This window comes from Cinclus cinclus, chromosome 3, assembly GCF_963662255.1.
Source record: "Cinclus cinclus chromosome 3, bCinCin1.1, whole genome shotgun sequence".
Taxonomy (NCBI): domain Eukaryota; kingdom Metazoa; phylum Chordata; class Aves; order Passeriformes; family Cinclidae; genus Cinclus; species Cinclus cinclus.
Window position 1 is genome coordinate 35,220,930 of NC_085048.1, and position 13,534 is coordinate 35,234,463.

Consider the following 13,534-nt stretch of genomic DNA (forward strand, 5'->3'; position numbering starts at 1 on the left):
CAGGAGATTCTCCTCAAAAGAGCACTCCTCTGCAATTCCAATATACATATTATATACATTACTGAGAAAAAAGAAATTAACCCCAAAACCAGTATATAATTACGATTTTTAAGTACATACCTTTCTGCCCAGTCATAACCCATGAGCTTCAGTATTTGGAATAAATGCTGAAAGTGATTACTTTGGCTTTTATCTGTCTAAGGAATAGAATTGATGCATATCAGAAAACACTACAAGTCTGATAAGGAGTAGCTTTTAATACACAAACACACAACACCACAGTGCCAGTAAGTGACTGCAAGCAAAATTAAGACCTATGAACACAAGCAAGACTTGAAAATTGTGACAGCTGGAATCTATGGCAATGGGATTTTGAGTTAGAAAAAGAAATCCACCTTTTCAGAAATGATTATTCTTAGGTCGTGGAGGCAAAGACATGAAGTGAAAGGAAACCTTAATATTCCTTAGTTTCTCACTATCTGAGAGCTGCCCAAACAGAATATCTCCATTTTCACCTCAGAACCTTGCTGCTCTTGTTATACCCCTGGGTTATATCACCAAAGGATGATATAGGGACTCCAAAGGTCCTTTGGTTTAGAAACAGATCACCTCTTTGGCTGTCTGCCTCCAGAACCCACTAGTTTCTATTGTGTCCAGTGTGATTTGTAGTTTTACATCATAAGGCAGGTACATAATTTTAAAAAACTGTATAAATTATCACAATTTCATAACAACGCACCTTGTGATCTCTTCCACTTTCAGTTGTACTCTCCTACAAATTGAAGTTGCTTCTGACTGTATGTTATGTCTAACAAGAATCTTCATAGTTGTTTCTACCTGCAGCTGTTGCTATGAGGTTAATTTTCCTACCTAGTTGCTTTGACTGCCTCACTCAGACTCCTTTTTATCCCTCTTTAAATAACAGTGCAGAGATGACCAAAAAAAAAAAAAAAAACCACTATTTCCTCATTTGTTTGGTGTCCTGGGACAAGGAGTGAAATGCTTATCTTGAGCTCCTTCTCAACTCTACCACTGTATCAAGTACCTAGCTCATCATAACCTGCTCTGCTCCAGGGAATCACCTCTCCATGCTGACTCACAAGCAAGGCTGATAAAAGGACACCTAATAAATGGACAGCAGTGGCTGGTACTTCAAACAAGGCCATCCAAGTCCTTTTTTATGCACTTTACAGAAGAGGTGCATCTCTGACCTCTCTCATTAAGTGGCTGGCTTTAACATCGAAATCTGCACTCTGACAGCATGAATTGCATTTAATTCTTCTTATATAAAAACATTTTCATCTCCTTCTTGAGTGCAACATTCAATGGAATCTTTGTACCTCTTTAATAACATGCCAAACGTGCTTTGAATATTTTGCTCATACCACTGCCTTTTTATGAAATAAGTAGGATTCTTCAAAAACCTAAATTGGTGAATGCACTGATTTACAGCATTACAAATAGTAAACCAATTTAATGTTCTTTTAAAGAAAATGATCTGATGAAAATAAGATGATCTTATGAAATAAGACTCTTGAGTCTCTAAATAATTTTCTTGTAACAAGATTAGGATTCTGAAACATATTTGTATTCTGAAACATATTTGTATTCAATTATTAAAGACTAAAATCATTAGCATTCTCATTTACTCCCATGAAGTCCTCCTGCCTCTGGTAACACTGAGTAAAGTCCTAACTCACTACAAAGCAGTGCTACAAAACAGCAAGGCTGGAAGTTCCCTCATGAGGCTGTCTGTCCCACAAGGGTGTCCTAAGAGTTTGTTTCACTCTTATTTTATGATCCACTTTCTCAGCCTGCATAAAGTCAGAAATCGTAAAAATACTAACCGTGTCCTCTGAAAACCATACAACCTAAGCAAGGCTGAGATGACAGGACAGGCTAATCTGTCATTTCCCACTTGAACAGGACATGGGCTATGATGGACACATCAATCACATCACAATCTGGCTGTGCTGTGTATCTCTTTGGACTTGAAGGAGACCAGGGAGGCCCAGGCAAGAGGCTGAACAGTGGCTGAGTTCAGCTACAGCAGCAGTCTGCTCAAGACTCTCGCTCCTACACTTGCTCACTCCATGAGCTGAAAGTTCAGCTGATATCCTGAATTGTGCAAAGTGGACACCTGACTATTTTTTTTCTAATTATTCCTTCTCACTTGGTCTCTGCTACCTCCTGGTATATCAAACACAAATAACTGCCCACCACTTTAAACTGTGTATTTAATGTTTTGCTTACTGATCTCTCTCCTGGCATCTTGTTATGTGTCACATTATATTGACTTTTCAAAAAGCTGTACAGAGAAGGTACAAGGACATCAAACATGACCACACACAGATTTTTTTTTCCACATGTTACTAATTCTGGACTTCATATAAAAAGAACGTAATTTTGGCCTGCGTAATTTTTTCTCAGATTTAGGGAAGAAAAAGAAGATTTGAAACCATCACAATAAATCTCCTTACTAATATGAGATCAAAAATCAGTTTCAGACAAGTAAGGAGACAGTCTTGCTATTCATATCCACTATTGATACTGCTAGAATTGTGAAAAAACAAAATAATGAAACCAATAAATATAAAGATTTCCTGTCTACAACTGCTACATTCAGATTGATTAAATAGTATTTTATGTGCAATTTCTACATAATTAAACTAAAGCATTTCAAAGCCACAAAAATTTCAGATAAGATACAACGATTTCAGAGTAGACTTAGACTCATTTTAGACCATTAATTTCTAAATTAACATTTTAAAACCCTTTATAATACTAACAGCTTTTTCTGGTTTGTTTAATTATTAACTACAACATTTATATGGAAAAAAACCCACCAAATCAATTTCAAACTAATTGCAATGAATTTTTACAGTAGAGAATAACTCCAGAGGTAATTTTCCTAAAATCATAGAAAGGCTTGGGCTGGAAGGGACCTTAGATAGTGTTGTTCCAACCCCCCTGCTGTAGGAAAGGACATCTTCCACTGTACCAAGTTGCTCAGAGCACCATCCAACCTGGCCTTGAACACTTCCAGGGATGAGGCATTCACAGGCTCTCTGGGCAACCTGTTCCTGTGCCTCAGCACCATCACAGTGACATTTTTTCCCTAATATCTGATCTAAACCTACTCTCTTTCAGTTTAAAGGTATTTTTCAACCATTCTGGGGGTCAGGCACTGAAACAAAATCAAGAAACACTGCCACAGAGAGGCACAGCTGCTGAGCAGGAAGGGCATCCATTTTACTGCCAAAAATACTGTGTGTCAAAGTCATATTGAGAGCCAGAGGCCCCTGGGTTACTGGAGAGAGTCAGCACAAAAGTGTGTGCTGAATCTAGAATTACTTACCACATAAATCATGGTATCCCAGCTGTGCTTATTCATTCTGTCTATAGCAGCTGCAAGATCTCTAAAAGAGATAATGAGAAACTATTTGGACTTTCACTCAAACACACCTCACTACTTGCCTCTTAGAAAAATAACCTGCTTTTTATGGAGGGGAGAAGACTTCCTGAATAGAAGGATGTATATATGCCTTACACATAAAAAGGGACACGTATACTTTGCTGATGACATGTCTGAAATGTTTGGGTTTTTTTTTAAAACACTACCTAAGAAAATTACTGAGGAGACAGCTCTTTGGTGCAGAGTAAGTCCAGTGCCTGTCTGTCTGCTGAGACCTGAGAGAAACAATCCTTTCCTGGAAAACTAACCCAGAGTTCAGCCCTAGCTTAAATGGTACAAAGCTCATCTACACACACAGGATCGTCACAGCCTTATATTCCAGTCTGAAAAAAGCATTTGCAATTGCACAAGACTTACTATGGGATGCTTGGAGGAAGAACCAAAGATAAGGAAAGAGAAGAAGATAACAGGGATGGGTGGCTTGCAAGTCAATGGTCCCAGTTAGCCTGGACCTCCAGCTACTGGAGGGATACATAGTGCACATACAGTATATACGTATATTAATTATTTAATAATACACATATCACATACATAATACAAGTATCCATGTCACAATATTTATCACATACACATACGTATCTATACACATACATACACACATGTCTGTTTCTTCACAGGAATAGATACTCATCCTACCCAGAGGGGAACAAAATGCCAGCTGTGCTGAGTGGTTTTGGCCTTGTGTGTGGGCCTATTGAGATCAGGTGCTCATGCTTACTCCTGGCTGCCCTGTATGCATGGAGCTGTGGCATCTTTGTCTCTTTTTGGCTGCAGGATTCAGCAGCTCCCTAATGTGCAGGATTGACTGTAACATCTCTAATACCCTTGCCCTGAAAAGCTGTACAGTTTACCCTGAGGGCTAGACACTAGATTTATTTACATTCCTGGCACAAAGAAACTGTTAAGGCTTCCATATTAAAATACCCAAGAGGAATTTTAGGATGCTGATGAGATGGCTGGGAAACAGCAATAAAATTGATGTTACAGCACTGGTGGTCCACTGAGTCAATGAAGACACGGCTGAACAAGCAATTTTTTCCTGTATCACACACCATCAATAAACATTTTAAGCAAAGGTCTTTCTAAAACCTTTATTTGGCAACTATTTATTAGATCCAGAGATCCCAGCTTTGTTTTCAAAGTTAGTGGCTGGAGAAAGTCTTACGATTTATGCAAAGAGGAGATTTATTAACATTACTTGGAGTGAGGAAAAGTATTTAAAAACCTTTTTCATCCCATCATAGTTACATTGTTAGTTTCACTTACAACTATCCTAGAAAGAAAAAACTTCAAAATCTATGCCATCAGTTATAAATGTGCTCATGTTCAGAAGTTCCCTGGCAAAATGACTAGCAATGAACATAGATGGGCTCACTTGCCTTGTTATATAAAGAGATGTCCCATCACTGCGCATGACAGTGGAAACTGTTGAGAGATCTTTCTTCTCTGAGAGATCCACAACTCCTGTCCCTTTTCTGTAAGTTGAGGGAAAAAACTGATGTCACTGCAAGCTATTACACAGGTAAGACTGAGGTCAGAGCCAAAACCAAGGCCTCTTGTCACAAACCCCCCTCCCTCTAGACAGTGTCATTCTCTCTCTTTGACTGTCTCCTTTAAGTCTTTCTGAAGACTCTTCCTGTAAGTTTGCTGTCACCACTGCTGATGTGAGGGTGCAGCATGCCCACATTCTGGTGCATTCCCTAATTACAGCTTTCACCCCAGTTCAACCAGGCACCTCTTCAATCAAGGCAAGGATCTCATCTAGTTCTGCTCATTAAATGGCACACACAGCTATCAAACTAATTAACAGCCTAATACACCATTAAGGAGTTAAACACTGTCATTGTACCCAATTTGTCAAGGCCAGGCTTCTGTGCCAGTCACAGAAAAGGAAAATGCAAATTTTAGCTGTGACTGCACAAATCCTGGTGGTCTCCTACTAGAACAGCTACCAAAACAATGTAAAAAACCTCTTCCCCTCGATTATGTACAAACTTCACTCATTTTATCTTGTTTAAAGTGCAACTGAGATTTTAAATAAACTACACCAATAGACTGAATGAGTTCATACACTGTTTTCTGAAGGAGTCCTTTATTTTCCAACATCTTCAGAACTTCCTGGGCCTTCTCTTGGTAAAATGATTCTCCAGAATACTCATCAAAGTGCACTCCCAGACGCTGAAAAGTTACAAAATATAAAAGAAGGGTAATAGAGTTAAGATCAAGGCCAACCATTTTTCTTCAAGTTAAGTCAGATGATAGGTCACAGATCAGATACAGTGCAAAGATTAATGTTATTCCAGGAAATGTCACTTCACTGTTAAAAGGAAAGGATGCTTGGATTTTGATTTAATAAATTTCTGCATTAGAATGAATCTCTCCCTGAGGAGAGGTTGGATGTAATATTCATGAGAAATTTGGTATAAACTGGTTAGAGCAATTCATACAGAAAATCTGAGGCAAGCCTCTTACTTGCTGTGCTGGAGGTAAGACCAGTGGGCCGCAGAGGAGCTACCTGGACATGAAACCAACCCTATTTTCAAAGTGTGCTAAAAGGAATTTTAAAAAGTAAAAGCTGCTCACGAACATGGCTGAGCATATAGAAGTCATTACCATGAAGGCTGAGGGTACATTCAGAAGAGACAAGATGACCTTAACTGTCAAACCTGGTCAATTCATCAGTTCAATACTTTTTAGTTTAAATGAAACTGGGAGAGAAAGATGTAGCTGTACCAGTCATCATGTGATCAGTGAAGGGTGACCTTCAAGATGCTGCTGCATACACAGCCCAGTACCTAATTACCTTCAGAGGTCAGCTTGCCACAAGAATTATCAAGTGTCTCACTTAGGAGATCTTAATTTAACAGTACTTTCTTGGCTCCAGTGATATATTTCACGGCACAAGTTAAAGCACAGCCAGGTCATCTGGATTATAAACTATTTCCCAATTTAAGATTAATTTTTCAGTCATGGGCACAAACATGTCCCAGGAAACAGCGTACACTGGCTCCACTCATGAGATCACAGTGTGCAACAGATGGCTGTGTATTAGCTCAACTCCACCTGCTGTAATTTCATACACCCAATTTAATATGCAACATTATAACATTAGATCAGACACGTGAAAATAGAGTTATCGCCTAATAAAATTTATTACAGGGAAACTCTTAAATTTGGTGGGTTGTTGCTGACATCAAAGATAAAGCAAAGCTGAGCAGTATTTATCCAACACTGATTTGCCTAGCTGCTTAGCACCACACTTGGAGCTTCAGGACTTCTGAGAAGGGAGAATTAGTCTAAAGGCCAGTTACTTGGACACCAGTAAATAAAACATATCCAGCATGTCAGCAACTGAAGTGACAGCCTGCTTGGATGAGAAATCAACTACTGTGCTTTTTCCAAGCAGAATGAGGTATAGCCTGGCATACTGAGAAAGAGCTTCCCCACAAAATTCTAAAGTTCATGGGGAAGGCAATGAATTGATAACATTAGAGCAATCACTGATCCCAAGTGAGTCCACTGCTTGGCAGTCTCCTAGATGAAAAGGTCCTGTGCATTGTCAATTACGATGAAGCAACAGAGAGAGACCATTTTACCAACAACACAGAAAAAAAATTTGGATGATTTGTACCTTATAAATCCGGATGTATTCCTCAATACTGAGGTCTCTAAATTGCTTCCACATTGACAATGTCTGCTCATCATGTTCCTCCAGTTTTCTAAAGAAATCCTTAGCCAGTTTTTTTGTGTTTTCATCTTCTGCTGCTTTGTTAATCTGCACATACACCTAAAATATGACACTGAAAATGTTGAAGTAGCATAATTGTCTCCTCCAATAACAACAGTTCTACAAGAACAATAAAAATACATTTAAAGATGACATTTTTAACATCAACATTTTAAAAGACTTATTAAAGAAACACATTTCCCATTTAAAAAAAGAATGAATAGCCCAAATCCCAGTAGGAAAATGTGCAGCTTATCTTGAGAGAAGACTAATGTCCTAATTCCTTACTTCATAACCTTGAAACAGCTGCAGCAGCAAAATATGGGAGAACTAATTTATGCATGGAAGGGAACCTATCATAGACTTTAAAACCACAAATATGTCTTCAGAGGACCACAAAATTGACATTTATGGCAACTGCACTGCCTAAAATTGAGATAGCAGTTGAAGCAGCAAAATCCTTGACAGACTCAGTATTTTACAAGCTTATAGGAAAGATTGATTTCACACACCAGCACAAAAAGCACCACTTTGAAACACAACTCAGTTTTTGATACAGCCAGGCATACAGCTGAACAAATACTTAAAAACTGAGATAAACTACTTTGGTCTCAAACAACTACTCTTTTAGAATTTTTTGCATCTTGTCTGAGTACTGTTCTCTACACCTAAAGGCATTTTTTTAATGTCATAAAGCCTACATGCTACTGCAATAGCTGGTGTTTTGAAGCTTTAGTGCAAAATTCAAGTAGAAAAAAATTTAAGTTCTAAGAGTGGACTGAAAATTATAAATAAAAATGAAGTAATACAGTGGTGCACATCCCCAAAAATATGCTTGCTTCTTGTTTTCTCTTTAAATCAGTCCTACAGCTCCAAAACACCTCAGTCTCGAGAATCTATCAATTTAAATCCGCAGGACTCAGGGGTGAAGGAACAAGTGAACAAAGTTTACCTGTGCCAAAGAAGCTGGCAAGCTCAGAAGGAGATACCCTGCCAGATACACAATCTGACTAAGGTGCATTCAGCTGCTGAGTACCCCAGTATTCAAAGACAGTTTGTTCCTTTCCATGAGACAGAGTCATACAGAACAGTTATCCTGTTGCACACTGCCTGAACTACCAGCATTACCCACAGTTCCAGTATCCAGCTCTGAGGGTGAAGCACAGCTCAGCTTCATGGCAACAACTGAGAGTGCCACACAAGAACCCTGACTGACAAAGCCCCATTAACATGTGAGATCCTTCTTTTAGAGGATGAGAGCTTGAACATCAGCCATCCAGCAATATTGCCCACCTCTCCTCATGGTTACTGGCTCTGTGCAGGTAAGTACATAAATCCCTTATGTGTATTGTATCTGTATCACACCCAGCACAGCTGCAAAGATCACTTACAAGTGCCAAGAGATCAACAATAAGTAAATATTAACTCAGATGGTATCGGGCATGTTTGAATTGAGCAAGCCAACAAACCATAACCTGTTTAATCCTGGAAAGTCAAATCCAGTTGGTCTTCTCTGAACTTACCTCAAAAAGGTGTTGCAAAGGACTGGATTTTAGTTTCTCTTTGTTGCCAAATGATTGGAAACCAACACCCAATAAGCCTTGAATAGCATTTACATACAGAGTTAGACAACAGACAAGAGTATATTGACAGGTTATTTTTTTAAGTCTGGTCTTAACATTGTAACTTTTAAATACAATATAAAACAAAGAAAAATAAAAACCATAACCTATTATTCCACTGCATAAACACCACTCCCTCTCCCCAGAAATATAACAGCTAGAAAATAGTAAGAATGACTATGTTGATTTCTCAATTCCACATTAAAGGCATTTGTGTTTCTAGACTTGTAAAGAAAATCATCTTTCACACAGCAACAAGATGTAAATGAGAAGCCACACAGTGGAAGCTGTCCAGCAACAGAACATGTTCTAAAGTCCTTGTTTTGCTTCCTCCCTTGTTAGTATTATCATTTTAATGAGAATAAGAACTGGCACACAACACAGAATTCCTCATACCACTCATGGAATGTTTTCAAAGGAAATTTTTGCTGCCTGTTTAGAATATGCAGCTTTCTTTTGATCATCCAATTTGGTTTCAAGACTTTCCAAAAGCCATCTAAAAGGGAAAGAAATCCTAATCCCAATCTTTTTGTCTAAATGAAAAGACCCCATTAATTCCTTCAGCAATGCAGCAGTATTAACCTGTCAGTCTCCAAGATAACCTGAGGCTGAATTTAAGGCCAGCTTATTCCTCTGAGTTGACAGGACTAATGTTGGAATAGGTATGCAGGTTTCCCTTTGGAAAACTCTCCGCAACTAAACAACTAGCACTGTCTCAAGAGCTTCCCTCTTAGAAACACTGAGTACAGAAGTACAGAGGAAGGCATGGCAGACTTTAAGAAAAAGAATAGGTTAAGTTTTAGGAAATAAAGTTAGTCTAATTCTATTGAAAGGGAGTTTAGTTAAGGACAGCTTGTGGTATTAGCAATCAGAGCTGGGTTTGCTAATGCTCTCGTAGAGATTAGTGTACCTAAACATTTCACTATTCAATGATGACATCACACTCCAATCTCCAGCACAATTGTCAATCCTTATTCAACCCAAACATACCCTCCTACACATTTTCTGTCTTTCCCATATTATCCCCAGACCTCGTTACACTCATCAGTTAATGGCAAGATACAGCACATGTCAGAAGTGATTCTGACTTAGAGGTGCAGATTGGTTAGCCAGCAGGCTAAACACAGAAGTTAACTTTCTCTCCAAGAGGTCAATACACTGTATTTCTATCCCTACTCAGCTGCCAACTGTCATAATTCCAAAAGAAATTCATTCTCATGGAAATATTTTTCTTTGTCACATCTGGCTGAAGTTGCCCAATGGGTTCAAAATTTATTAGGAGCAGAGTGACAGGAAGACAGATGGACAGATACTGTGACTGCATATGCTTCGGTACCTTAAGAGACCTGTCCCAAAACTGCCTAGAGGCTGAGGGTCCCTATGCTGTGTCTCAGGAAAATATTTTCAATTCTTACATTTTAAAACCTCTGACAATAGCAGTTATAAAACCAGCTGACAGATCATTAATTACAGCACTGCTTCTGAGAAAGGACCATTACAGTAATATTGCTATGCTATAATTCTGTGAAGCATGACTTATTTGTTATAATACCTGCCATATATTTGAGCTGAGCCTGTCTAAACAAAGAGGGGAGTACCTTCCTTGAAAGAAACATTTGGAACTACTAGGTCAAGAGCATGATTCTAAGAGTTGTGTGCTGCACAAATGACACACATGTTAATAACAGGTGTTGTGATCTTTATACCTTGAGGAACCTCTATATTAAAATACAAAAAATTCCGGATATTCGGACTTCAGAGTGCTATTTAGTATCTTCAAAGGCAGACTGAATGAAGTCAGCTGAGAAACCTTTTATCCACACAGCATTTCACTGCTTAACTGTCAATGCCACATTCATTATACAAAAGTGTAGTGATAAAATTATGTCTAAGGGGCAAACATGAACGAAATATGCAAGGATGAAATTTACTCAATTTTTGGTGAACTCATTCTGTATTCAATTTTTATGCAACAAATCATAAGTGAAGCAAAGCTCTGCTGTAAGCTACTGTTTGATCAGGAAAGACAAGCTTTAGGGGAAGTAATTTAATAAAGGAAAGAATGTTTTATTACCGCTCTCACAGTACTGAGAATGTTAAACTGCACTGTCTAAAATGCAAGAATTCAGTCTAGAAGGACAACAGGTAACAAAGTTATAAATGCTATTCGAAACCAACAAAGTTGTGAATGCTATGGTTGGGTCAGCTGCCATAACTGAGGGATAGCTGCAGATCCAGCAATGGGACATAAATGATCTCTGGTGTGGGAATAAATATCAAGCCATGCATGCTCAGGCTGCACTTGAGGGGACTTACAGTTCCCACTGATCTGATGATTTCAGAAGAGATGGGAGTGCCTGTGTGTGTGCATACTGGACTGATAGTCTTCCAGTCCCTTTTCACTTGCACATTCTCCATCTACACACCTCTCTTCTGCTACATTTTAAGGGGAAACAGAATGTTTTGGGGAAAGTGTAGGGATTTCTCTAAAGATATAAACTCTCTGAGCCCCAATGTGCCAAAATATGGTTGTTGTGGAAATTAATTATGCTCTATCAATAATGAGAAAAGGAACAACAAGAACCAAAAAAAAAAAAAAAAAAACAAAAACAAAAAAAAAAAAACAAAACACCCCCAAAACCAAGCAACCAAATAAATAAAATCCAAACCCAAACCATATAACCCCCAAACTACACGTTCAGTCTGAGAGGGGAGCTACTGAGGCAGAGAGGGACAGTTGGACAAATTTGGTCCTGTTATTTCTTGGGATATCAGTACAGGTCAAACTGCTAATGGGTCAGTCTGGATTGTTTTGTTCAGTTTTTTTTTTAAGGAAATGAAATCTACACTACCCACATGGAAATGAGGTTATCGTTCCTTATGTGCACAGACTGAATCCAATGGGCCTACAAAAACTGAAGCTGGAAACCTAGACCATACTACATAGTAGAAAAGAACAAAGCATAAAAAATATTGAAACATACCAAACTGCATGCCCCAGTCACCAAGGTAATTTATTCTTACTACTTCATGTCCCAGCGCAACTTTGAGATTTGCTATAAAATTCCCTGGTAATGAAACAAAAATCGTATTATTTTTCAGTTGTAGGTAGTCTCTCATCCCAATGGAACAGTTTTCTGGTTTTGTATCATCTGCATTCAAAATGAAGAGGAAAAGCAATCAGATGGAATAACACCACAGGATTTGTTAAAATACCTGACAACTGAAAGCAGCAGTAGCAGTAACAGTAAAAAGCCAGTTCTTTTCTGAGCAGGACAAGAAAGGCCGTGCATCTGAACAGTGCTAAAAAGTGTCTCACACAACAGGGATAAAAACATACACAGGTGGCTGCACATGCACATATTGCAAAGCATAAGATAAAAAAAAAAAAAAACAAAAACAACTTTTAAAGTCATCTTCTATTCTCACAAATACATGGCATTAGACATAATTCCCTCATGGTCAGGCAACCTCATACCAGGTTAGGAAAGCACTCAGAATTCACAAACTGCTGTTAACTGTGATGCTAAAGAGAGAACATCAAGTCCTGAATCTCTATAGACTGTTGGAGCAGTTCTGAGTTCTGCACTTCACAGACTATGCTCCAAACCTCTCATATAATGTAAGGACATATATTTATATATATATATATGTTCCAGCTGCTCTTGAAACAAAATCCCTTCATCTCTCTCCTGAATTATTATAAGCTTAGAATTATAGAGAAAAAATACCCACACCCCTTCCTCTATCTTCCTGTGCTTCAAGGGTACCTTTTAATTACAACACTGTTGTAAAAGATGCAGAAAGCTTGCTCTTTTCTTGTATTGTTATAACACCACATTATAGCTTGCAATTACTTTCAATTCCATTCTCTGTAGTTAATTAATTGTCTTACTCTGGGACAAACATTGATCTACAGAACTATTTCTGAAAGCGTTTTTCTGTAACACAGGATCCAGGAATGGCACATAAAAACCACCAAAATACATCATTTCACTCAACTATCAGTCCATGGAAGATGCGATTACTTGACGTAATTAAAAGCTATACATGATGAGCATTAATTAAAAACTAACACATTATTAGATGCACAGATTTTGTAGGATCTTCTGCTACAACCTACAAGTTTTTATTGTGAGATCAGGAAATGAGGGACAAATGCAGTTTTCCACATTCCATTAGAGCACTGCAAAAGAAACTTATTAATTATTCTATTAAAAATTACAGCAACTGTCTCAGTAATACTGGCATAAAGTAATTAGCATATAAAAGCAGGCTTTTGGCAGGACAGCCACCAAGACGTAACGATATGAACTGCTCTAAGGTCCAGTGCAAATTGAGAATTTAAAATTCAAAGGACTCACAACACCTCAATGAAAACTGCCTTGGGTGTCTTTGAAGACCAATTTTAAGCTACTTCATCTAACATTCACAGCCATAAAACTATATTATGTGTGACTTAATAAATCTGCCAGCAACACACCACATTCCTTTCTTCACTACATAATGAGCAGAAAGGTTTTAATTAGGAAGCTGAGCCTGACACGGCCACTCACACACCCGAGGAGTGACATGTTAGCAGTGCTGCCCTGTCAAGTGAAGCAGGCAGACAAAGCAGCCCTCCCAGGAGGCAGTGAAATGCACACTCACCTACTATGGTGGAACGCAGATGTCCTATGTGAAACTTCTTGGCAATATTAGGGGAGCTGT

The 13,534-nt window shown here is 38.4% G+C and overlaps 1 protein-coding gene across 1 annotated transcript in view; it reads right to left on the reverse strand.

Moving 5' to 3' along the window:
- The window catches only part of RARS2 (arginyl-tRNA synthetase 2, mitochondrial), a 28,646-nt gene that overhangs the window by 8,191 nt on the left and 6,921 nt on the right, over window positions 1-13,534 (reverse strand). Inside the window, exons 6-13 of the mRNA XM_062488660.1 lie at window positions 13,475-13,530; window positions 11,809-11,892; window positions 8,726-8,802; window positions 7,107-7,262; window positions 5,547-5,653; window positions 4,855-4,950; window positions 3,359-3,419; window positions 121-197 (exon numbers count right to left, since the gene is read on the reverse strand). Coding sequence (XP_062344644.1) covers window positions 121-197; window positions 3,359-3,419; window positions 4,855-4,950; window positions 5,547-5,653; window positions 7,107-7,262; window positions 8,726-8,802; window positions 11,809-11,892; window positions 13,475-13,530 — 714 coding nt within the window. The remainder of the gene's footprint in view (window positions 1-120; window positions 198-3,358; window positions 3,420-4,854; window positions 4,951-5,546; window positions 5,654-7,106; window positions 7,263-8,725; window positions 8,803-11,808; window positions 11,893-13,474; window positions 13,531-13,534) is intronic.